This window comes from Canis lupus, chromosome 13, assembly GCF_003254725.2.
Source record: "Canis lupus dingo isolate Sandy chromosome 13, ASM325472v2, whole genome shotgun sequence".
NCBI lineage: Eukaryota > Metazoa > Chordata > Mammalia > Carnivora > Canidae > Canis > Canis lupus.
In genome coordinates this window covers 44,444,595-44,469,309 of record NC_064255.1, presented here as the reverse complement: position 1 = coordinate 44,469,309, position 24,715 = coordinate 44,444,595, and the positions used below count along the sequence as shown (strand labels likewise).

The following is a 24,715-nucleotide window of genomic DNA, read 5'->3' as shown; positions in this document are numbered from 1 at the left end:
GAGGATTAGTCACCTAGCTGTAATGTGGCATGGGAGAGGGGAGCCTGTTTCTTATACAGACCTGAAAACAATCCTTTTGTTTAAAGTCTTCTTCACCACCACTTACAGACATACCAAGTTCTACTGATTCTTGAATTATTTGGAGGTTTTGCAGCATAAGTTGGGTTGTTTCTAGGCTTCCTTGCAGCTGGGAACTACCACATGTTTATTTGCTTATCAGTTTCCCAAACTTTGTTGTTATCTCCTGTCCTGTTTTCTATTTCCACAAGAATTAATTTCTTCATGACAACAACAACAAGAACAACAACAGCAACAACAACAAAGGACTGATTTAATGGGATTTCAGAAGGGAGCTAATGCTACTGTGCACATACAACCCTCTGTCTTTAGCTGGAAGTCTACATGAGGAGAATTTTCCTTTGTTTTTACCTCTGTGGACCTCAATAATTTCCTTTAGCCAGGATTTACCATTAAACAATGAATTATTAAAACAACAGTGAGCTTTTAATTGTATGGTATCAAATGGTGGAGAGAGCCCTTCACTTGGAGCCAGGAGACTTTTCTTTCTTTCTTTCTTTCTTTCTTTCTTTCTTTCTTTCTTTCTTTCTTTCTTCTTTCTTTCTTTCTTTCTTTCTTTCTTTCTTTCTTTCTTTCTTTCTTTTTTTTAAAAAAGATTTTATTTATTTATTTTATTCATGAGAGACACAGAAAGAGAGAGGCAGAGACACAAGCAGAGGGAGAAGCAGGCTCCATGCAGGGAGCCCGACGTGGGACTCGATCCCAGGTCTCCAGGATCAGGCCCTGGGCTGAAGTGGTGCTAAACTGCTGAGCCACCCGGGCTGCCCAGACTTTTCTTTTAGTCTTGGTTTGTGTGACTTTGGGCAAGTTGCTAAACTTTTCTAAACCTCAGCTTCTTAATTTGCAAAATGAGTAAGCTAGATGATGGCTAACACTTATTTCAACTCAAACTGTGTTCTTTGTAAGACTACTAATATCTCCTATAAGTCAGATAAGGGGCTTTTTTTTTTTTTTTTTCAATGCATTTAACATGATGTATTTTCTCCTGCTCCTGGATGTTGAGATCTTTTGCTTCTAAAACTCCAGATGAACCACACCCTATGACTGCCTTCCAAAAATCTACCTTCTATTTGGTAACTCTGGTATTACTCGCTGGCCTAGGAACTACATGTCTGCATATGGCCTGTTTTCCAGGGCATAGCCTGCTTTTCGCTTACAATCCATTCTTTGAATTGTCGTTTTCAACCTGCATTAAAAATGTGTTGTACAAAGATGAAAAGGTGATTTCTGAAGTGGTATTTACATGTCAACCAGTGTCTCAGAAAAAAAAAAACAAAGAGTACTAAAATTTTAATTTAGAATAAGGAGGATCAACTGAGATGCAAAAGAACACAGCTTTTCTCTGAAGCAAGAGCTTTTCTATGACTTCTTAGAATAATGATGGCTTCCTTGGTCCATTATCCAGCTGCTTACTGAGAGGCTACCATAAATACAAACAGTGCTTTTTATAAATATATAGTTAGTTCGAGAGCCCAATCTCTTCCTTTAAGATAGTGGCTCTCCTATCCACCTGTACATTAAATCATAATATCCTGGGCCCCACCCCAGGCCAATTGAATAAAAATATCTGGGGTGGGGCCTGAACATTTCAAAACATCTCCTTAGGTGATTTATTTATTTAAGATTTATTTATTTGAGAGAGTGAGAGAGTGTGCTCGAGGTCAAGGGCGGGGCACAGAGAGAGGGAGAGAGAGTCTTAAGCAGACTCCGTGTTGAGTGTGTAGGCCACCCCAGGGCTCAATCTCACAACCCTGAGATCATGACCTGAACCGAATTGCTGAATCCCAAGAGTTGGATGCTTAATTGACTCTGCCACCCAGATGCCCCTCCCTAGGTGATATTAATGTGCACTTAAGGTTGAGAATTATTTTCTTAGGAGCTTTAAATCTAGGTGAAAGTTAAAAACTGTACATTAATTGCTGTAGAATATGGAAGACTATAATGAGCTCTATGATAAGTGATACAGAGATCATGGGTGCATGAATTGGAAGGCATTTAATTAATTGGAGTCATCAGGAAACCCTTCATCGAGGAAGTGAGTTTTGAGCTAGTGGACTTTTCATGCCAACTATTTTGACTGGGTGTGGAACTGTTTGAAGAGCAGTGGAAGAAAAGATTGGATGATAGGTTGTAGACAGATTGTGATTGTCTGTGTCAGTATGGGAATTTTAACTTAATCCTACAGGTGGTAGGGAGGCTTCTGAGGAGGCACTGAGGATTTCTGGTGAATGAACTGGCATGGTGCAAGCAGTGTCTTTGAAGATTGATCCAATGGGAATGAGGGGTATAATCATTTGAACAAAATGAGGCAAGAGCTTGTGAAAAGAAAGACCAGTTGGAAAGCTGCTACCGTGGTCCAGACTATAATGCTCTGAGCTAGGAAAAAGGTAGTGGAATTAAAAAAAATAACAATTATAGTAAACAGTTGTATAGAGTTTTCATTATAATCAAGTTCTTTCTTACAGAGGTTAAACTGTTGTGAAGTAACCTTATAGAAATGGGGGTCCTGACTGGATATGAGAGATTGGGAATAGGGAGTTGCAGGGTTCTTCCAAGGCATCAGGTTGGATGTGGAGATGGTAGCATTTCTAGTGGCTAACTCGGTGTCAAGGCTCTGGCTGTGCTCCCAGGTAAACCTGTGTTTGTGTTCTTCGCGTGACTCCTATTACCTGTATGGTTTGATGTACAGTGACTCTAATGTGTGGTGAAAGGAAGAAAAGAAAGGCTGTTGTCAATTCAATTTCTACCAAATAAGAATCTTAATGTATTTTTTCTGAGTATTTTTGGGTTTTTCAGATACCTAAATTTTGTTGAATTTAAAAGGCTTCATCGGCGTGTGGGGATCCAAATATAGGGCTGAGGACCTTGTCCAGATAGGTTCTTCTCTGAGTAGGTTAGCTGTGACCAGGTGGATTTCCTTTTCTCTTGTGATTGAGACAGGAGCCATAGGAAGGAGAACTATGGAGCATGGTGTAGACACTAGAGAACATTCTCATGGCTCTGGCAACTAGGATGTTTGATCAAGATTACATTCTTATCAGAGCTGGAGATTGACTCATATCCACCACTGTGGAAATTCACTGTGTTCACACGTCCACTGGGTCTGTGTGCTCATCTGTTTTGTGTACCAGGATCCTGAGGGAATTTAAATACCAGCCTAAATCAGCTGAGCAGGTGATGAAATGTACTTTTTCATCCGAGATGCTTGTTTCCTTGCAGTCAGATAGCAGAAGAATGTGCCAGAAACCTAAGGGATGCTGGGAAGGTACAAAGGAGTGACTCATCATCACGGCAATCCGTGATTTGATTTTCTTGTGAGATGCTTGGATATGGAAGAACAGGATAAGCCTGGGGATGAAGAGGAGGTTGAGCTTTTGTGCCCTGGGCAGTTTTAGTCCTGGTTCGTAGACTAACATTCACTAGCTCCAGCTGCGGTGAGGGTAAATTCTAGTTTGGTAATTTGGGATGAGAACAGCTTTGGAAAATTAAGATGTTGCATTTTATTTCAACTGTTTATTTTCTCACTTTAGAATACTGGGATCTTCAATGGCAGGAGACAGAGTGATCAGAAGACCGAGATGAATTTTAACACTATTCTAGAAGAGATTCTTATTAAAAGGTCACAGCAGAAAAAGAAGACATCGCCCTTAAACTACAAAGAGAGACTTTTTGTGCTAACAAAGTCCATGTTAACCTACTATGAGGGTCGAGCAGAGGTAGGAGACAATAAAAATTTACTTTGCGGCTTTCTATGTGGGTAATATTTTATCATATCTCCCCCTTCCCCCCAAATCTTATGGAATAAGCTGTAAGTAAAAGAAGTTAAGGTAATAATTTGTTATCATTTGGATCTGAATGATAAAGCTTAGAACTTAGAGTGTGGCGAGAAATTATTCCTAAGTCTCTTTTTACGGTTTAGTAGTTATAGGTCTACATTTTATATCAGCCTACTGAATTAATCTGTTCAAGGATACAGATTTCCGTATTGGTTTTAGATCCTCGTGGAATTCATTAAATATATTGTATACACGTGGCTCCTTCCCATAAATGACTGTATTTGGTATCAAAGTCTTCTTTAGTACATATACACTGTGTCTGTGTCCATTACTTTATATGAACGGTTCTTCATTATTAAGTGGAAATTATTTAAAACTGGTTAGTGATTAGGTGGATCCAGCACATTACTGAGGTTGAGCTAAAGCAGAACTGCTTTGTGTGTGTGTGTGTGTGTGTGTGTGTTTGTGTGTGATAAGCAGCTACCACAAAGTACCTTTTATGGGAGAAGGAGAAGTGGCTTGCTGAAAGCCTAATCAGTGAGCATGTGGCATAGTGAGGGCAAGTTGTCACTCAGCTCCTTGCTTTTTAGTTGTTTTAGCCTCTGGTTTTACCACTAGAGGAGGCATGTGAATGTATAGTTGCCTCTGGCCAACCTTTTTTTTTCTCCTGACATCTTGGGAGTGCAGCATCTAGGACCACAAGTCCAGCCATGCTCCTCCCTACCACAAATATTCTTGGATTCCAGGGAATGACTGAGAATGTGTTGTCCTCGTTCACCACATGCTATTGTCTAGTTGGTTACAGCGGATTTTTGGTGATCCTATTCTTTGGTTTTATTTAATTCTGATTTTTTTTTTTTTTTAAACCTAAGAGTGCCTTCCTCAGAAAATGATTTGCTTTTTCGTTGTTTGTTTTTTTGTTTGTTTGTTTGTTTTAACTCCCACTGATTTCTCTGTATTTATGTTCTCCTACTTCAGGGAGAATGGCATCTGCTTCTTTCTGGTTGTCCTGAAATTAATTTCTGCTGCGGCTTGTCATTCCAACTTGTGGAATTCTGTAGGTTCATATAATTATGAAACTTCCTAAATCCCTGAAATGCTGAAGACACAAACTTGGAAAAACTCTTTTAGTTGTAAAACTATTTTTGGTCTTAATTTATCCTAGTCACCGGGACTTTTTGGGTGTTTTTGCACGTATGTATGCAGAAATATTAATGTGTTTGTTTATGTGGGGCTATCCCAGTCCCCACTGGAAGTATATGTATATTGTATATGTGCTATAGTTCTTTTCTTTTTTTTTTCTTTTAAGATTTTATTTATTTATTTATTTGTGAGAGACACAGAGAGAGGCAGAGACACAGGCAGAGGGAGAAGCAGGCTCCCCAGGGGGATTCCTATGCGGGACTCGATCCCAGGACCTTGGGGTCACGTCCTGAGCTAAAGGCAGATGCTCAACCACTGAGCCACCCGGGTGCCCCTTTGTGCTATATTTCATTTATTAAATCTGAAAAATTCAGAGTTCCAAAAGGGTTTCATATAAGAACAGAAATAAAATTATTTTAAAATCTAGTTTAGATTTTCAGGGAAAATAATGTTTTTACTGTATGACAATTATTTGTTATAATTTGAATTTAATGTACCAAGTCTAAGAAAAGAATAGAAATATAACTATGGAAGTGGTAAAGCCTAATAGTTTCTTAACCAAAAAACCTCAGAAGCCAATATTACCTGCTTAGAAATATGGACTGATACGTTTGAGATGTTTCAATTGTTAGGTCACTTTGAAAATGGTAAATATATGAAATTAAAAGTGCCCTAATTGTTTTAGATTAAGTGGAATAAAGAGAACAGTGGAACCTTTTTTTTATTTCAGAACCTGGCCCACTGTCTTGCCTGGGAGCAACCTTAGCCACTAAGAGAATCAGAAAGGACAGGAGGAGGAAGTTGTCACAATACCCCGCTCCTGACACCTAGCATCAGGATCCACCTCCTTTCTGACCTGATTAGCCCAGGGAGTCTAGTCCTGTTTTAACCCTTTCTCATCCCATGATCCCGCCTGAATTACTTTTTCTCAGGTCACTAATATATTTAGGACTTTCAGCTTGAAACGGGGTTGCAGATTTGTTTGCCTCTCACAGTTAAAAACAAATCATTGTCCATATTTTTTTTTTAAGAAGATTTTATTTTATTTATTCATGAGAGACAGAGAGAGAGGCAGAGACACAGGCAGAGGGAGAAGCAGGCTCCATGCAGGGAGCCTGACATGGGACTTGATCCCGGGTCTCCAGGATCATGCCCTAGGCCCAAGGCAGGCGCCAACCCACTGAGCCACCTGGGCTGCCCATCATTGTCCATATTAAAAAGGTAAGGGATTTTAAGATAAGTATTCAAATTTTTGTAAAGATAAAAGTCTGACAAAAGTGGGCTGAGTTCCTGCATGACAACTCTCTTGGCCTGGCTTCTGGGTAAGCCCCCTAGTGCTCCATTGTCGTGTTTCTTCCCGGTTGCAGTTAATGTCTTCTCTTTCTTTCTTTCTCATTCATCCTCCATGGACGAATGTTCCGGTTTCCATCTTCCCAGCCCTAGAAGCTCTGACCCAAAAGGGGCTGTGATGTAGGTAACTCATGTAAGAATCATAGGTATTTGAAACATGTAAGACTAGAGGTAGATTAGAAAAACCATGGGAGGGGCACCTGGGGGGCTCAGTCGGTTAAGTGTCACCTTTGGCTCAGGTCATGATCTTGGAGTCCCTAGATTGAGCCCTGCAGCAGGCTCTCTGCTCAGCGAGGAGTTTGCTTCTCCCTCTCCCTCTGCCTGCTGCTCCCCCTGCTTGTGCGCTCTCTGTCAAATAAATAAAATCTTAACTCCCCCCCCCCCAAAAAAAAACCCCTGGGTGTCATTCAGGGGTGAGGATAAATAGCCCTAGAGATGTTTTAGTTGTTCATGGTTCTGTTTTTAAAAGAAAAATAGTGGTAGGCTCTTGATTGATCTAGTCACTATGATTCCTAGTGTCTTCGTGGCAATTAAGTGCCATTAATGCTTTATGAAAACTCTCAGTTAATCATACTGTGACTCAGACATCCATGCTCCCCTGGTTCTCTGAACCCAGCTCCTCCAACATGATGGCAACAAGCTTTTCTTCCTATTAAATATATTTTATTGTGCTTTTCAAAGTATGCTAAGGAATTCTGTGCTAAATGATGAGAAATTCAGCCAAGCTGTTTCTTCCAAGTCAGATATTGGCAAAGTTGTGTTTCTGCTGTGGGCTGTTCTTGGTTTTCTCTCCTTGCCCTTACTGCCCTCAATTAGCTCATGTTTCTGCATTTTTTAATGAACCGATAAGAGATCTTCTTGGCATTAATGCTGTTTGATCTTACTCATAATACCCAGAGCTGTTATTATGAGTAAGTTTAGGGGTTTTGTAAGTGATCTTATTCTCTGGCCAGGGAACTAAATGACACATGGGTTAGACCCCCTGACATGGTAGGGGAACCTCCATGTGGAGTTGAGATGGAATTCAGGGAAGAGCAGGGCTGGAGCTTAATCAGGAAAAAGGTATATTAAACAATGGTAAAATAAACAAACAATGGTGAGAAAACAAGGGGTGGAGAGATTTCTAGGTGTTGAGATTTGGAATAAAAAAATTCAAGTGGTGTGTAAATCAATTATCATTAGCTAAGAAATCGGGAACTTTTAATTTATTTTATTTTATTTTTTAATGATTTTATTTATTTATTCATGAGAGAGAGAGAGAGGCAGAGACACAGGCAGAAGGAGAAACAGGCTCCTTGAGGGGAGTCCAATGCAGGACTTGATCCCAGGACCCAGGATCACGACCTGAGCCAAAGGCAGACGCTCAACCATTGAGCCACCCAGGTGCCCCAGGAAATTTTTATAATTGGACTTTGGTACTACTAATTTCATTGGTTTGTTGTCTGTAATACTTCCCCAGTATGGAAATTGGCAAATAATTCATAAAGTTGAGGAGTAGGGAGACTGGTTTTGTCAGGGAAAGGCTTGGGGATCCCTAATTCACCAGAACTCACAGTACTTGGCATATAGTTGTCGCTATGGCTAGAATTTGTGACTATGGGAGGAGATAGAGCTAAATTAGCAAATGAAAAAGGCACATGGGGCAAATCTATAGGAAACCAGGCACAGCCTCGCAAGAGTCTTTTCTCAGTGGAGTTGTCAAAGGGTGTGCAGAGATCTTCTGGCATTGAATTGTGACAATTATAAAATGTTGGCTACCAGGGAGACACATTAGAGACTCCGCATCCAAGGTTTTTGTTGGAGGCTGGTCACATAGGCACCCTGTCTCTATCATGTGCTGAAATTCTAGACTCCAGAAGGGAAATAGGTGTTCAGCATAAACCATATTATTTGTACAAGCAGCATAGGCACATTGAGCTCTTTTTATCAGTGCTGGGAGTAGTAGGACCCTCTCAAAGTCCAGGTTACCAGATGTCAGTCAAGGGCCAACTTGATAAGCAGGCCTTTCTCAGGTAGCAGTCTCTTAGGATCATTGTCTGCACATTAGTAGTAATAGTGACACAAATTATTGAGTATCACATATAGACCAGTTGCTAAGTACTTTATATACATTATTTCATTTATTCTCCAAAACAAGCATCTTATCAGTGCTCCCACTTAAAAAAAAAATGAATGCACCAAGGCTTAGAAAATTTAAAAACTTGTACAAGGTCATTCACTAGTGAATTGCAGGGATATGTTTTTAAAGTCTATCTTTGAAACAACCGTGATACTCTGGGGAAAATAAGAAAAAAAATCTATTAGGTTTCTCTGTAACACAGATAAGCTTTATTTTAAAGCTTTTGAGAATTTTTAAAAAAGATTTATTTGTTTGTTTAGAGCGAGTGGGACGAGGGATAGAGGGAGAGGGAAAGCGAGAATCTCAAACAGACTCCACACTGAGTGCGGAGCCTGATGTGAGGCTTGATCTTATGACTGAGGTCATGACCTGAGCTGAAATCAAGAGTCAGATACTTAACCGACTGAGCCACCCAGGTGCCCTGAGAATATTTTTATTTACTACTTTTGGTTATAATTTTAAAAAAAACTTCTTTTTGGTTGAAGAAAATCACTGCTAGGCAAGGTTTTTGTCCTGGCTCTGCCACTATCTAATTGGACTTTATAAATAATATTCTTCAACCCATATATCTCTTTACACTCTCAACTCCTCCTTTGTCATTTCTATTTCAACACAACACACATCTGATCTTTAACCTACTGCCATGAATTCACCCTCCTTTAGCTACAACCTTATAGCCATTCCCAACTCCATTCTCTTGTTGGATTACTTCCCTATTTGATTCTCCTCTTAGACCTTAATATTTTATTTATGCAGCCATCATTGGGATTTTTAAAACCTGTAGCTTTTCATCTCCTAGATTCAAGTAAAAACTCCTTAGCTTGGAGAACAGAGTACTTGATACCAGTTTTCCATGTCTTCCCTCTTTCCATTCTCCACCTCCTATTGTGTCTTCTACCTACAGTTTCTCTTTCTCAATATACCTTTGTTAATATTTTTCAGTGTACTTGGAGTGATGTATTTCTGTACCAGCCTGTGAGGATCCATCTGTCCATCCCATTATCTATTTTATCCATCAGAAATGTGTTGAGTGCCTAGCAAATGCTCATCTTTTCTGACTCACCTCAGTGCCTATCTTCTCTGAAGCCTTTCCTGTATCCCTCTCACCAAAGGGGGAATCCCTTCTGCCCACCTCAGCTCTCTGCACCCTGTGTGTACATACTTTTGTTGTTGGCATCTTGGTTACCTGACTTTATTTACATATCTGTGTCTCCCATTGGACTTGAAGCTCTTTGAGGGCAGGGCTAGTAGCTTTTCCATCTTTGTATTTCTGAGAGTCTAGTGTAGAGCTGACTACTAAGTACATGATGGATGGCTGGATGGATCAAAGGAGGAATGGGCAAGCCTCATCCTTTAGAAGCAGGCAGGACAGGTTTATCTTAAACATACGTCATGATCAACCAGAAAGGTTGTCACACTGCTCATATGTAGAAGAGACAGGATTTGAGGCTCTCCTATAATGCACAGGTGCTTCCCGTGCTTTATTCACGTACCCTTTGTAATGAGATTATTGAAATTTTAATCTTTTACACAGGTTAACTGTTAGGATGGTAGAGGCAATGAGTTATATAATTACAATGACACACGTTCCTTGAATACCCTGGTCAACCGCCCATATTTCTGTCTTTTGGGTCATATAGGGTTGTTCTCTTGACCAAGCCTGGGAACCTGGAGACTCTTAGTGATATAGAGATAAGAGCCTATTAAGGTTCTGAGATGATGTGATGTTTCCTTTTTAGTTATTTATTATCTTAAGCGAGGTAGACCTCCCAGTGGGAAGCATAGCATTACAGGGCCCTTCTAATGACTATCTGAACATGTATGACTTCTAGCATTTCTTTAGGATTCTGGGGAGTGGGTGTGGAGTGGGGAAAATCATTTCTTTTACAGGTCAATTGGAAGCATTTGCATCAGACTTAGAGGTTACTAGGTAGTTCAACCAGCTTGTAAAAAATGGGATAGCTCTAAATACTCCACAGACAATATAATAGTGTACTAGGGTTTTTTTTTTTTTGGCTTTGGAAATTCTCAGCTATGTTATCCCATGAAAACTCATTTTCTTATTGGCAGTTGAGCTTCCTTGTTTCTGAAATTAGGTTGTAGCAGTTCCATGTCTTGTGTCTCAGTTTCCTTTCTTGTGTCTCTTCTCCTACTTCTCGGTTGTATCTGTTTTATATTCTACTGACTTGGATCTGAGTTTCCTCATCATTAGTCATGTTAAAGGGGGAAGATGCAGGTCTGAAGTCCTTTACCTCCTTAATTTGCCAAATTAATCTATTTTTATGTCATAAGTTACTATTTTTTTCTCTAGGAAGTGGAAACTTATATAATACTTTTTTTTTTAAGATTTCATTTATTTATTAATGAGAGACAGAGAGAGAGAGAGAGAGAGAGAGAGAGAGAGAGGCAGAGACACAGGCAGAGGGAGAAGCAGGCTCCTCTCAGGGAGACCAACGCAGGACTCGATCCCATAACTCCGGGATCACGCCCTGAGCCGACGGCAAATGCTCAACCGCTGAGCCACCCACGCATCCTGAAACTTATTTAAGACAGAAGAGGGGGAAAATGCCACTCGTGAAATTGTTTGGGTAACTTTTTATTTTGCTGTAGTTTCAACTTAAAGAAAAATTGGAAGAATAGTGCAAGGAATTCTCAAGTATCCTTTACTGAGATTCATGAATCTCAGTTGCCCCATTTGCTCTCTCGTTCCCTTGGTCTCTTTCTCTTTGTGTGTTGTTTTCTGAACCATTTGAGAGAAAGTTGTAGACATTGCCCCTTTTACCACTGAAAGGGTCTTTGTGTTTTGTCTAGGAACACAGCCATTCTTTTTTATAACCGCAGTATGATGATCAAAGTCAAGACTTTTAACACTGATATAACACTTTGATCAAATCCAGAGTCTGTGGTCAAATTTCCTTCATCATGCCACTAATGACTTCATAGCTATTTCTCAACCTCCTCCCCTTGCCAAGTTCAAGATCCAATACCAGTTTACATATTGCATTTTGTTGGTCAAGACAAAGTTTTTAAATGTCCGTGGTGCAAGGAGAAGAGTTGTATAGAAGAAATGCTGTTTTTTGGTTACATACTATGGAATGCCAGCTATCTTACAAATACTCAGTGATTATGTGTGAGCGTCCATAAACATGAAATCAGGTTTTTTGTGTGTGAACGTCCATAAACATGAAATCAGATCTAAACACCGTTATAGTCTGTTCTTCTCTCATTCTCATGGTCATCATTAGGAGATGAAGATCCCCCTCCTGACAAAGAGATTATTTTAGCCTGGTCCATTAGGATGAGTAAAAATGACTTATTCTTGTTTCCATATGTTCCTCCCACCTTCAGTTTTAAGTTTTTATTCCACCATCTTAAAACAGTTGTTAGGCACATAAGGCATATTATGAAGGACCGTATAGTATTAATAATTATTAGTCAATGAAGTAGGAGTTTAATCAGAGGTTTGGTGCTTGTGCTACTTAAAAGTAGAAATAATAAAAATAGTTCACATTTTGCAAAACATTCTTGGATCTGGCTATCCTCACCGTATTTTATTCATTGATTATTTGAGACAGAGTATAAGGAAAATCAGTATTTTTGTTCAGATAGGCTATTACCTAGTTTATTTTATTCGTAAGACTTAGCTCTCAGCGGAGTGCCTGAGGGGCACAGTTGGTTAAGTGTCCAACTCTTGGTTTTGTCTCAGGTTATGATCTTGGGGTCGTGGGATCAAGCTCCGCATCTGGTTCTGCGCTCAGTGTGGCGTCTACTGGAGATTCTCTCCGTCTCTCCCTGTCCCTCTCCGACATGTGCGCGTGTGCACACACTCTCACTCTCTCTTTAAAATAAATAAATAAATCTTTCAAGAAAGACTTAGCTCTCAGCATTTTTTAGTGATATCAAAAAATCAGATTTCCCTCAAAGTTTTATTTAGCGACTTTCCCACTGAATGTATTTAAAAGACTTGTGCCATAGGCACTGAAGGCAGTTGGGAAAAGACCAAGTCCCAGAATGTTTGGAAATGGCATCACTGTTGAAGAAATAAACATAGTGTTTCTTCTCACCTCTGGTTTCCCACCTGCCTATCTTGAAAGAAACTTCTCTTCATTGGAAGTGTGTCAAACTTGTTGCAGTTTTTGAAAAAAACAAAAAACAAAACAAAACTATATTTGACATCATGAATTTTGTAACATATGAGTTTTATTTTTTCCCTGTTGCATCATGAACTACTGGGCTGGGGATTCTTAGAAGTCTTTGAAGCTACTTCTGTAATTAGTAGTTTCTAGTGTTTGTTGATGAAGATAAGTATGATGACACTTATCCTGAGGGACAAAGAAGAGGCCAAATAAATTATATGTGTGGAGGAAGCTGAAGGTGGATTATTAAATTATATTATTAAATTATTAAATTATATGTGTGGAGGTGGCAGAAATGTAGATTTTAGGGGGTGGCGGAGGTTGGGGAAGGGTTGGAGGCCTCTACTTGGCCAAGGGTTGGAGTATGAGCAATGTTGGCCAGGGAGTGCCTATTCCATGCAGGGGGAGCAGCATGTGCAAAGGCCATGGGGTAGAAGGGGATTTGGTATGTTTGTGGAACTGCTCTGTTCTAGAACTATATAGATTTCTGTAACAGTTGCCCATACAAGGGGATAGTTGGTTTGTTAGTAATAATTATATAATTTTAGAGCTTGAAGGTATTTTAAAGAATGACCCTCAAATTTTTCACTTGTGAGAACTGAGGTTAAGGAAGTGATCTGCTCGAGTTCACCCAGTAAGCTGATTGCTAAGCCTGGACCAAGACCCGGATCTGAATGTTCCTGAGTTAGCCTCTGATTGTACTGCCTTAGTTCGGGAAGGGATGTGTTTGGGTTGCCCAAGTAGGTGAGAGCACTTACACAGATGGTAAAATATGGTCATTCACAGACTAGACACTATCCAGTGATTCTTCAGGTACCTTTGCTTAAAAATACTGATCACTTCTCTGCCTTTGCAGAGAAAGAGCAAAGGCTCTTGCTGCACGTAATAGTTTTCTTCCCTGTAACTGTAGTACCACCCCCATCAGTCGAAAGTGTCTTGCCCTTTTAAAATTATTGTTAAATTTCTTTATATTTTTATTATTATAGCCTTTTCCCCCCTCATGAACTACATAATAATCTTCTCAAGGGCAAAGGTTGTTGCCTCATAATTGAAACATATCACACAATGCCTTGTACCCATTGGGGTCTCAAAAAAGTCTTTGTTGGCAATAATTATGATGGTGGTGGTCCGTTAGTGTTCTGAGGAGCAAAGAGATCTTTAAAGACGTTGTGATAGTTATTTCTCATGCAATTTTGTTGTTGTTGTTTTAGTTAGGAGATGCATTATTTAAGTGTAGAAACAAAACTTCTTTCTTAATTTGGTATTTATTAGTGTTATCCTCTCCCCCAAATGGAAATGTGGACATTATTTTAAACAACCAGAGTCTCAACTGTCAGAAGAAATCACCCAGCAATTTAAGAAAGTGAAACTGCTTGTTGAGTTGTTTCTGGGCTGTCAGGACATGCTAAGTCTTAGCCATTGGTCGATGCTGGTCAGGTGCCTGTAGAGGATTATCTGCAGAAGGGAGCTTAGAAACACCTGTGTTATTCAGCAATTAATTCTGACTAATAGGAGAACTCCTGCCATTGTTGGCATTTAGGTTTTGTGAATACAGTGTTCTTCTCAGATAAAATATTGAAGTTTGATAATTACTACTTGAGATAGTTAAAAACATTGATATTGTCTTATTACTAAAGCCATTTACTTTAAAAATTTTTAATCATAGAGAATTGTCTATAATGCTTACATGATTCCACACTACTAAACACCTAAAATGAAAAATTGTACCGAATGTAGTTGCTTGCTAAATAAAATTAAATGTGTAAGAGACTTAAATCTCTCAAGATTTTTAATAGATTAAAAATTATCCCCTCCCCCTCATTATCCTAGTTGTATGAGAAAATGTTTTTCCATTCTATCTTGATTCCACATAACCACATAGGTACAGCTGTGCCTTAATTTTATTTGCCATAAAAAAGGAACATGAATGGGTATAATTCCTGGCTCATGAGATTGTAATGTGAATTTTTCTTATTTTAGTTTATCTATTTTTTAAATTTATTTTTTTTTTTAATTTTTATTTATTTATGATAGTCACAGAGAGAGAGAGAGGCAGAGACATAGGCAGAGGGAGAAGCAGGCTCCATGCAGGGAGCCCGACGTGGGATTCGATCCCGGGTCTCCAGGATCGCGCCCTGGGCCAAAGGCAGGCGCCAAACCGCTGCGCCACCCAGGGATCCCTTTTTTTTTTAAATTTATTTTTTTTTTAATTTTTATTTATTTAAGTTTATCTATTTTTTATTTTTATTTTTTATTTTTTATTTTTTTAAAGATTTTTTTAATTCATTTATGAAAGAGAGAGAGAGAGAGGCAGAGACACAGGCAAAGAGAGAAGCAGGCTCCACGCTGGGAGCCCGATGTGGGACTCAATCTCGGGTCTCTAGGATCACACCCTGGGCCAAAGGCAGGCGCTCAACTGCTGAGCCACCCCGGGATCCCCTGAATTTTTCTTATTTTAGAGGGATATGTAAGTTACATATATAATTGTATATTTATAAATTATATATAGAATTGTGTACTTATAAGTTACAGAACTTATATATCAAAGAATTATATATTTATTAAATATATTTATTTAAATATATATTAATATGTTTTTTATTTGTATATTTTGTGGCAGAAGAGAGGCCATAAGTCCATACACTTTTGTTTGTTATGTGGGACTCACCTTATTTGTTTTAGTTTATTCATTAGTGGTACAACAAAGATTTACTATGTATAGTATGCTAGGGACTGGGGAATTAAAAGATGCATGATTCTGGCTTTGTTAAGCTTACAGTCTGGGTAAGAGATAGCTCTACTTTTATAGGCTCATAATGACTGACTTTTTTGTTTTTTAAGATTTTATTTATTTATTTATGAGAGACACAGAAAGAGGCAGAGACATAGGCAGAGGGAGAAGCAGGCTCTGTGGGGAGCCTGATGCGGGACTCGATCCCGGGACCTCAGGATCATGACCTGAGCCTAAGGCAGGCGCTCAACCGCTGAGCACCCCCAGGTGCCCCCTGACCAACTTTCTTATGCTGTATCTGCTCTACTTTGGAGCTGGAGTTCTCATCCTTCTGCTCCACCTATTGTTTGCCTTGGCCTATGACTTTTCACTTCACTTGCCCTTGGGTTTCCAGGTGTAAATGGAGTAGTTACACATACAGGATTTCAGGGTTTCCTTCTGTTTTTCCATTTTTCTGTAGATTTCACAAAAGTACAAGGGTTTTGCATGCATGCTTGCAATGCTGTGTTCTCTGTAGCCTCCCCATTAAGTGTATCTGTAGATAACCAACCCATTTACCCACCACTTATTTTATAAGTGAAGAAACTGGGGGACAAAGTCAGGTCAGCTTCTCTGAATCGACATCCCACTTGAGTAGGTGAACCAACATGTCTTATCTTTCTGGCTAATGTGCTATCTGTTAAACCACATTGTGCTACTGACCGCAAAGGGGGACTTCCTTAAACATAACTCCACTGACCACCTGTATACATAGTTTCCTTCCTCCTTCCCTGCTTTGGCTTTATGTATCAGCCCTTGAAAAGGGAGTTCTTTTAATATTGTTGGTTTGTGTTTCTTCTTTCGTCACTGTTCCACTGTGAGGTGGTGGGAGTCTATGCAGGCAAGTAAATTGGAGTTTGTGGAAGAGAAGGAAGAAAATATTTCTGGGAATGGTTATATGAAAGAAGTTGAAAAGGGTTATACTTAGGGGCACCTGGGTGGTTCACTGGGTAAGCATCTGCCTTTGGCTCAGGGCATGATCCCAGGGTCCTGGGATCGAGTCCCACATCGGGTTCCCCGCGGGGAGCCTGCTTCTCCCTCTGCCTGTGTCTCTGCCTCTGTATCTCTCATGAATAAATAAATGAAATTTTTTTTAAAAAAAGGGTTATACTCAGATGGTAACTCTTAAGAACTTTAAAGTGGATTTGGTTAAATAGTTCATTGCAGAAATACTTAAAGCTGTTCTTCAAGTAACTCAATTCAGTATGAATGTATTCACGTTCATAGTCAACCCTAACAGGAGAGAACAGTGTCACCACTGAGAAGGACCTTCTCTAAATCTTCTATAATAGATTATTAAGTTTAACATTTTTTTACAAGAGTAAGCAGATTTTGGGGTTAGTTCAGTCCTGACTAGGATTGATTATAGTACATCATCAAAATAAATGGTAGAGATTTGAATTTTTTTGGAAAAAGAATGAGTAGCTTTATGCTAAAGGTCAAATATGTAATTCAGAATTTCTTTTTAACAGGGTCATTATTTTCACATGTCACATTTAATCACTTTCTAAGGATAGAGGTTGTGACTGAAATATCTACAGGAAACAAAACCAACATCCAGTGGATGAAATAGTATATTTCCTGAGGTTCTGGAATCAGCTGCTATCAGCAGTTTTCTGTTCCCTCTTAATAATAGGGAACTTCAGTAGTGGTCTGCAGCCCATTTCCAAGTTAACAAGAATTTCTTTGTGTTTGCAAGTGAGAGATTATTACCATGGACTTTGGAGCCAAATTACCTGGATTGAAATCCTAAATTTCTTACTTTTGAGCTTGTATAATTGGACAAGTTACTTAAGGTCAATGCCTCACTTTTCTCATCTTCAAACTGGGGAGAAAGTAGTACCCCATCCCAGGTTTTGATGAGTGAATGGGTCACTACAAGTGAAATGGTCAGGACAGCTCCTGGCATACAGCAAGTGCCATATAATCACCTGCAGTTGCTGTAATAGCTATACACACAAGACAGGTTGCCCGGTCACTCGCTTTTGTCCTTTTTTGGAATGCATTTCAGGGTTTTTGTTCTTGAATCTGACTTTTCCCAGATCCAGACATTTTTGCAATAAGTATAGCTGTGCCGTTCTCCTGGTGTCGCAGGGGGTCCACTCTTCCCATTGATCTCAGTTGCATTTTGGGACTGGGGTAACTGGTGGAAATGCATACGCAGAGCAGGGCTACTTCACGTTCCAGGCATCTCGGGGCCTGTGTTGGTAGGACTCTCATTGGGGACCGTCTGCTCTGAATGTTTTCCCCTGGGTGTGTGTGTTGGTGGAGCACGTGACAGCGTAGTGCTCGTGAGAGACGTACTGTTCCTTCAGTCTGACATTTTCATATACCGCAGGTGGATCTACTATGAAGTTAGAGAAAAGCAAGCCTTAGAGGCTTAATTCCAGAACCCTTTTTCAGGGTCCTGGAAAGATCCTAGCAATTTTCTACTCATAATTTTGCACTTGAAAAAAAGAGAGCCTTCTACTTAACCTGTATAAGCATCAGGCCACTCGAAATCTGGATCTAAATCGAACTTCAATAAAAAAATTTTTTTTTAAATAACAAACCCTGGATCTGTTTCTGCAGAGCAGAGAAGGCTTTATTTGCTCTAATATCTGACCGTGTCTACAAATTCTGTCAGTGAAATACTTGCAGGCGTCTCTGCTGTACGATCACTAAGGAATCAAGCACATTTCTAATTAGCTTATGTTCTTAAAAGTCTTCCTTTCAAGAGCAGAGTGATATATGTCCACCTCTCTTACATTTATTTCTCTTTAATATTTTCAGAGTTGTTTTTTTAAAGTACCGTACTTTTCTTGTTAAATGAATTCCTGAGTGTTTATGGTTATAGGTCTTCATAGAATGTTTGAATTAGGTATTGTGAACATATAATCAAGCTCTGGATCTTTATAAATCTATTGTGTAATTAACCAGTATACTGTGCTATTTCTAAATATGACATAGAGGCACAATTTTCTATTGCCAATTTTGCTATAAAAGGGTTATTTTCTGGGGCACCTGGGTGGCTTAGCGGTTGAGCATCTGCCTTCAGCTCAGGTCCTGACCCCGGGGTCCTGGGATCGAGTCCCGCATCGGGCTCCCTGCAAGGACCCTGCTTCTCTCTCTGCCTGTGTCTCTGCCTCTCTCTGTGTGTCTCTCATGAATAAATAAATAAAATCTTTTGAAAAGAAAAGGGTTATTTTCTGTTACATTTAATCCAAATAATGAGAAGAAAACAGTTTTTAAAAAGTTAACAAAAATAAAAGCATCTTAAATTCCAAGTACAAATATTCAAAAGGGTGGGTGGGATTAAATATTTCTTTGCTGAGCAAGCTATAAATGGTGTATGCTGGAGGGAAAGATTGATGGGGGATGGTGGAAGAATGTACATAACCGATATCTGCAAATTTTCTGAATCGACTGAAATATAAAATGTAAAGGCAGAGAAATCTAGATTTGTAATTCATAATCACTACCAATTAGTGGGGTAATAAGATTCAAACCTGGGCCATTTCCCCAGACACCTCTACCCTAATTTTCTAGCTAAAAGCAGCAACCACAACAGCAAAACTTCTTACTTGAAAAAATTAAATTAACAAAAATATTTTAAATGCCTCTTTTGTGGCAGGTACTGCTCTAGGCTGTGAGACCACAAAGGAGTAGATAAGACATATGTCCTGTTCTCCTGGACTTAAATTTTAGAGGAGAAAGGTAGCACAAAAGAAGCCAATAAATATCTCCTGCCATGATGTAAAGCAAAGCAGGATAGGAGAGGTGGAGCCTTGCATGCATGTGTGTTTTTTTGTTTTTTTTTTGTTTTTGTTTTTGTAGGTGATGGTGGGAGGAATGGAGATCTTAAAAAGAGCAAGGCAGGCCACATGGAAGCCCTGGGGGAGGGGAAGCCAGGAATGCAAGACCTCAAGAGGGTCAGCAGGTGCTTCCTTGCTCAAGGAACTGCAGAGAGCCTGAAGTGGAACAGGGGTGGGGTGGGATGTGTTGGGGAGGAGGCCCCCAGTCACCACACCCCACGCATGAATGGCTTTGTGGGCACGGAAAAAACTTTGGGTTTTTTTCTTTTTTAATGTGATAGGAAGATTTTAGAGGGTTATGAGTGGGGAGTGACAAAATTTGGCCCTTGCACATCAAGACTCTGTGGCACAGGGGGAGATGAATTGGCAGTGAGAAGGTTTGAGGCTTAGTTTCAGCTCTGCTAGCCAATTTGACCTGGGGGAGGTCATTAATCCACTCAGTGCCCCAGTTTCTACCTTAAAATAAGGATTCTGGATTATGCAAATAGTTCACCAGAATCTTTTTCATGGCCAAATATGATTCTCAGATCTTTAAATAGCTATTAAGTGTCCACCATATTGGCAGTAGTTATTGGCTATGGGGAATAGAAGACCTACTTTCTGCTCAGACTTTGGAACTTCCCTGCTCTCAGCCCTGAGCCTCACCCCTGCCTCTGAGCCGCCATGTGTGGGTGTGTGTACAGTGGTGTTTCACTGTCTTTTCTACCTGCATTTCTCTGATTACTTCAGAGGATGAGCAAGTCTGCATATTTTCAGTGTCCATTGGTATGTACTCTCTTTTGAAGTGCCCATTTAGGTATTTTTCCTCCTTTTTTCAATTAGACTTTCTACTTTTTCTTCTTTATTTTCTCCTTGCCCATATATGCTTTGCAAATACTTATTTCCACTTTGTGGCTTGTGTTTGAAGTCTCCTACTGCCTTTTTTTTTTTTTTTTGGCTTATTGCGGTACAATACAGATAAAATTTACCATTGTAACCGTTTTTGACTTCAGTGGCAGCAAGTGCATTCATCATGTTGTGTGATAATCACCACTCTCTAGTTCCAAAGCTTTTCATCACCCCAAACAGAAACCTTGAGAAAGTTCTGTGTGCACTTGAGAAGAGTGTGTATTCTGGTGCTTTTGGGTGGAGGGTTCTGTAAATATCTCTTAAGTCCATCTGGTCTGACATGTCATTTACAGCTGACATTTGCTTATTGATTTTCTGTCTAGATGCTCTATCCATTGATGCAAGTGGGGTATTCAAGACTCCTACTATTACTGTATTTCTACCTTTAAGTCGATTAGTATGTATTTTGTATTTGGATTTTGTAGGAGCTTTATGTATTTTGGTGCTCCGATGTTGGGTGCATGAATATTTACAAATATCATATCCTCTTGTTGGAATGACCCTTTTATCATTATGTAATGGCCTTCTTTGATTCTTATTACAGTCTTTGTTTTAAAGTCTTTTTTCTGATATAAGTATAGTTAGCCCAACACTCTTTTGGTTCCTATTTGCATGGATATCTTTTTCCATTTCTTCTTCTTTTTTTTTTTTTTTTTTTGAGATTTTATTTATTTATTCATGAGAGACACAGAGAGAGAGGCAGAGATGTAGGCAGAAGGAGAAGCAGACTCCCTGCGGGGAGCACGATGAGGAATTTGATCCCAGGACCCCAGGATCATGCCCTGAGCTGAAGGCAGACACTCAACCACTGAGCCACCCAGGTGTCCCCCATATCTTCACTTTCAGTCTGTTTCTTTACATCTGAAGTGAGTCTCTTGGCCCCAGTCACTGAGCCACTTCCAAGGACTCAGCAGCCTCCCACTTGAGCTTTCTTGCTTCTTGATGCTTCTTCCCCCATGCTGGCTTTCTCCTGCCACCACCTTCTGCAGGCCATTTCTATCCAGAAAAATTAGTCATATCTTATGTCTGCTATCTGGACTCTCCACTCTCTTGACCTCTTTTCTGATTCAAGTTAAGGGTGATGATCTGCTTCCTGCTGACACTGAGGACTATATCCATATACGAATTCAACAGAGAAACGGCAGGAAGACCCTTACTACTGTCCAAGGGATCCATTATGATTACCATAAAAAGGTGTTTAAGAAGAAATTTGCTTGTAATGGTACTGTAATTGAGCATCCAGAATATGGAGAAGTAATTCAGCTCCAAGATGATCAATGCACAAGAACATATGCTAATTCACAGAGATTGGACTTGCTGAGGACAACCAGCTGAAGCTTCATGGTTTTAAGTGCTTTTGGCTCACTGAAGCTTAAGTGAGGATTTCCTTGAAATGGGTCAAATTTCCCTTCTGTCTCTTGTCACAAGTTTAAAAACTTCACAGCTTTTAGACTCTTACCATTTGGGATCTGCTTTTAACTTGGAATGGTGTAACTCCTTCATGCAATAAACAGAAAAGAGCCAAGAAAAAAAATGTGAATCTCTTGTAGGCAGCATATATATAGGTCTTGTTTTTTTCTTTTTGTTTTTTTTTTTGTTTTTTTTAAATCCAAATAGCCACTCTGTGTCTTTTGATTGGAGAATTTAGTTCATTTACATTCAAAGTAATTATTGATAGGTGTGTACTTATTGCCATTTTGTTAATTGTCTTCTGGCTGTTTTTGTAGTTCCTTTTCTGTTCCTTTTTTTTTTTTTTCTTTTCTCTCTGTTGTTTGATGACTTTCTTTAATTGTATACTTATGTTCCTTTCTATCTTTTATGTATTTACTGTAGGTTTTTGCATTGTGATTATCACAAGGCTTACATATGACAACTTATATATTTTTAGTTGATAACAATTTAAGTTTGATCACATTCTAAAACTCTACATTTTTACTCTCCCCCATGCTTCATGTTTTTGAGGTCACCTTTTACTCTTTTAATCTTATGTATCCCTTACTAGTAATTGTAATCAATTATTACAATTAAGTAGTTATTTTTAATACTCCTGTCTTTTCACCTTCATACTACCTTTGTAAATAATTAACCCATTACTTTTAATATATATGTACCTTTCCAGTGAGATTTATTCTTTCATATATTTTCTTGTTCTTCATTAGTACCCTTTCTTTGTGGCTCAAAGATGTTCCTTTAACATTTCTTGTAAGGCCATGTGGTGCTTGGGTGGCACAGTCAGTTGAGCAGCAACTTTTGATTTCAGCTCAGGTCATGATCTAGAGTTCTGGGCTCAAGTACCATATTGGGCTGTGTACTTAGTGGAGGAATCTGCTTGAAATTTTCTCTTTCTCTTTCTCTCCCTCTTCCTCTGCTCTTACTTTCACTCTCTCTCAAATAAATAATTAAATCTTGAAAAAACAGGGCAACCCCGGTGGCACAGCGGTTTAGCGCCGCCTGCAGCCCAGGGCGTGATCTGGAGACCCTGGATCGAGTCCCACGTCAGGCTCTCTGTGTGGAGCCTGCTTCTCCCTCTGCCTGTGTCTCTGCCTCTCTCTCTCTGTCTCTCTCTGCATCTCTATGAATAAATAAATAAAATCTAAAAAAAAAAAAAATCTTGAAAAAACAAACAAACAAACCCACATTTCTTGAGGCCAGTTTAGTGATGATGAACTCCTTTGGCTTTTCCAAAGATTCTGAGAAACTTTGTTGGGTAGAATATTCTTGGTTGGAAGTTTTTTTCTTTCAGCTCTTTGATTTTATCGTGTCACTCTCTTATGAACTGCAAACTGCTGAAACAAGTCTAAATAAATTTAAGAGAATTAAAATCGTATCAGGCATCTGACCAGAGTGGTATGAAAGTAGTGATCAGTTACGTAAAGAAAACTGGAAAAGGCACAAATATAAGGAGATTAAACAAATACTACTGAACTACTAATGGATCAATGAAGAAATGAGAAGAGAAATAAAAAATATGTTGAGATGAATGAAAATAAAAATATACCAAAATTTATGGAATGCAACAAAAAAGTTCTGAGAGGGAATACATAGTGATAAATGTCTAACTCAAGAATGAGAAAAGTTTGAAACAAACAACTTAACTTTATACGTTAAGGAACTAAAAAAAGAAGAACAAATGAAGCCTAAAGTTAGGAGGAAGGAAATAACAAAGATTAGAACAGAAATAAAGGAAATAAGGACTCAAAAAGCAATAGAAAAGATCAGTGAAGAGCTGGTTCTTTGAAAACATAAAATCAACAAAGCTTTAGCTAAACTCATCAGGAAAAAAGAAATCTCAAAGAAATAAAATGAGAAACAAAAGTGCTATTAATAAGTAAAAACAGAAATACAGAGAATATTAAGAAACTACTATGAACAATTATATACTATCAATTTTTTAAAAAAGATTTTATTTTTTTATTCATAAGGGACACACACACACACACACACACACAGAGGCAGAGAAACAGGCAGAGGGAGAAGTAGGCTCCTCGCAGGGAGCCCGACGTGGGACTCGATCCTGGGTCTCCAGGATCACATCCTGGGCTGAAGGCGGCGCTAAACTGCCTTCTCAGTCTTCCAAGAAGTAGAAGAGGAAGGAACTCTTCCAAACTCATTTTATGAGGCCTGCATTACCCTAATACTGAAACTGGACAAGAATGTCACAAGAAAAGAAAATTACAGAGCAATATCCCTATGCACATACACGTAAAAATCCTCAACCAAATATCAGTACACTGATTTAGCTGTATATTTATAGTATTATATGCCATGATCAAGTGGAATGTATTCCAGGGACTCAAAGATGGTTCAACATCTTCAAATCAGTCAATGTGATATGCCACATTAACAAAATGATGGATAAAAATCTTTGATCATCTCAGTAGATGCAGAAAAAGCATTGACAAAATTCAACATCCATTTGTGATAAAAACTCTCAACAGGGTGCCTGGGTGGCTCAGTCAGTGAAGAGTCTGCCTTTGGCTCAGATCACCATCTCGGGGTCCTGGGATCATGCCCTACATCAGGCTCTCTGCTCAACTGGGGGGTCTCCTTCTCCCTCTCCCTCTACCCCCAGTCGTGTGTGTATGCACACACTCTCTCAAATAAATAAATAAAATCTTAAAAAAACCCACACCTCTCAATAAAGCAGATATAGGGGGAACATATCTCAACATAATAAAGGCCATATATAACAAACCTACAGGTAACATCATACTCAGTAGTGAAAAGCTGAAAGCTTTTCGTCTAAGATGAGGAACAAGGCAAGGATGTCCACTTTCACCAATATTGCTCAACATAGTATTGGAAGTCCTGGCCAGAACAATTAGCAAGAAAAGGAAATAAAAGACATGCTACTTGGAAAGGAACAAGTAAAACTATCAGTATTTGCAGATGACATGACATTATGTGTAAAAGACTCTAAAGAGTACATGAAAAAACTGTTAGAACTGATAAATGAATTCAGCAAAGTTGCAGGACATAAGGTCAATAAAAATATCTGTTGCATTTCTACAAACTAATAACAAACTATTAGAGACATTAAGAAAACAATCCTATTTAAATTACAGCAAAAAGAATAAAATTCCTAGAAATCAATTTTATTAAGGAGGTAAAAGACCTATTTGCTGAAAACTATAAGTCATTAATGGAGAAAGTTGAAGAAG

The 24,715-nt window shown here is 39.0% G+C and overlaps 1 protein-coding gene and 1 pseudogene across 4 annotated transcripts in view; both read left to right on the top strand.

Annotated features, from left to right (window-relative positions):
• TEC (tec protein tyrosine kinase) overlaps positions 1-24,715 on the top strand; it is a 132,548-nt gene that overhangs the window by 44,955 nt on the left and 62,878 nt on the right. For 3 of the 4 annotated variants that reach the window (XM_025435682.3, XM_035704276.2, XM_025435683.3), the window contains one exon: positions 3,609-3,794. In XM_025435682.3, coding sequence (XP_025291467.1) covers positions 3,657-3,794 — 138 coding nt within the window. In that variant the 5' untranslated portion in view covers positions 3,609-3,656. Of the gene's footprint in view, positions 1-3,371; positions 3,513-3,608; positions 3,795-24,715 lie in introns of those variants that run through there. The other variant, XM_035704251.2, reaches the window with a different exon arrangement.
• Positions 21,077-21,430, top strand: LOC112652146 (eukaryotic translation initiation factor 1-like; annotated as a pseudogene).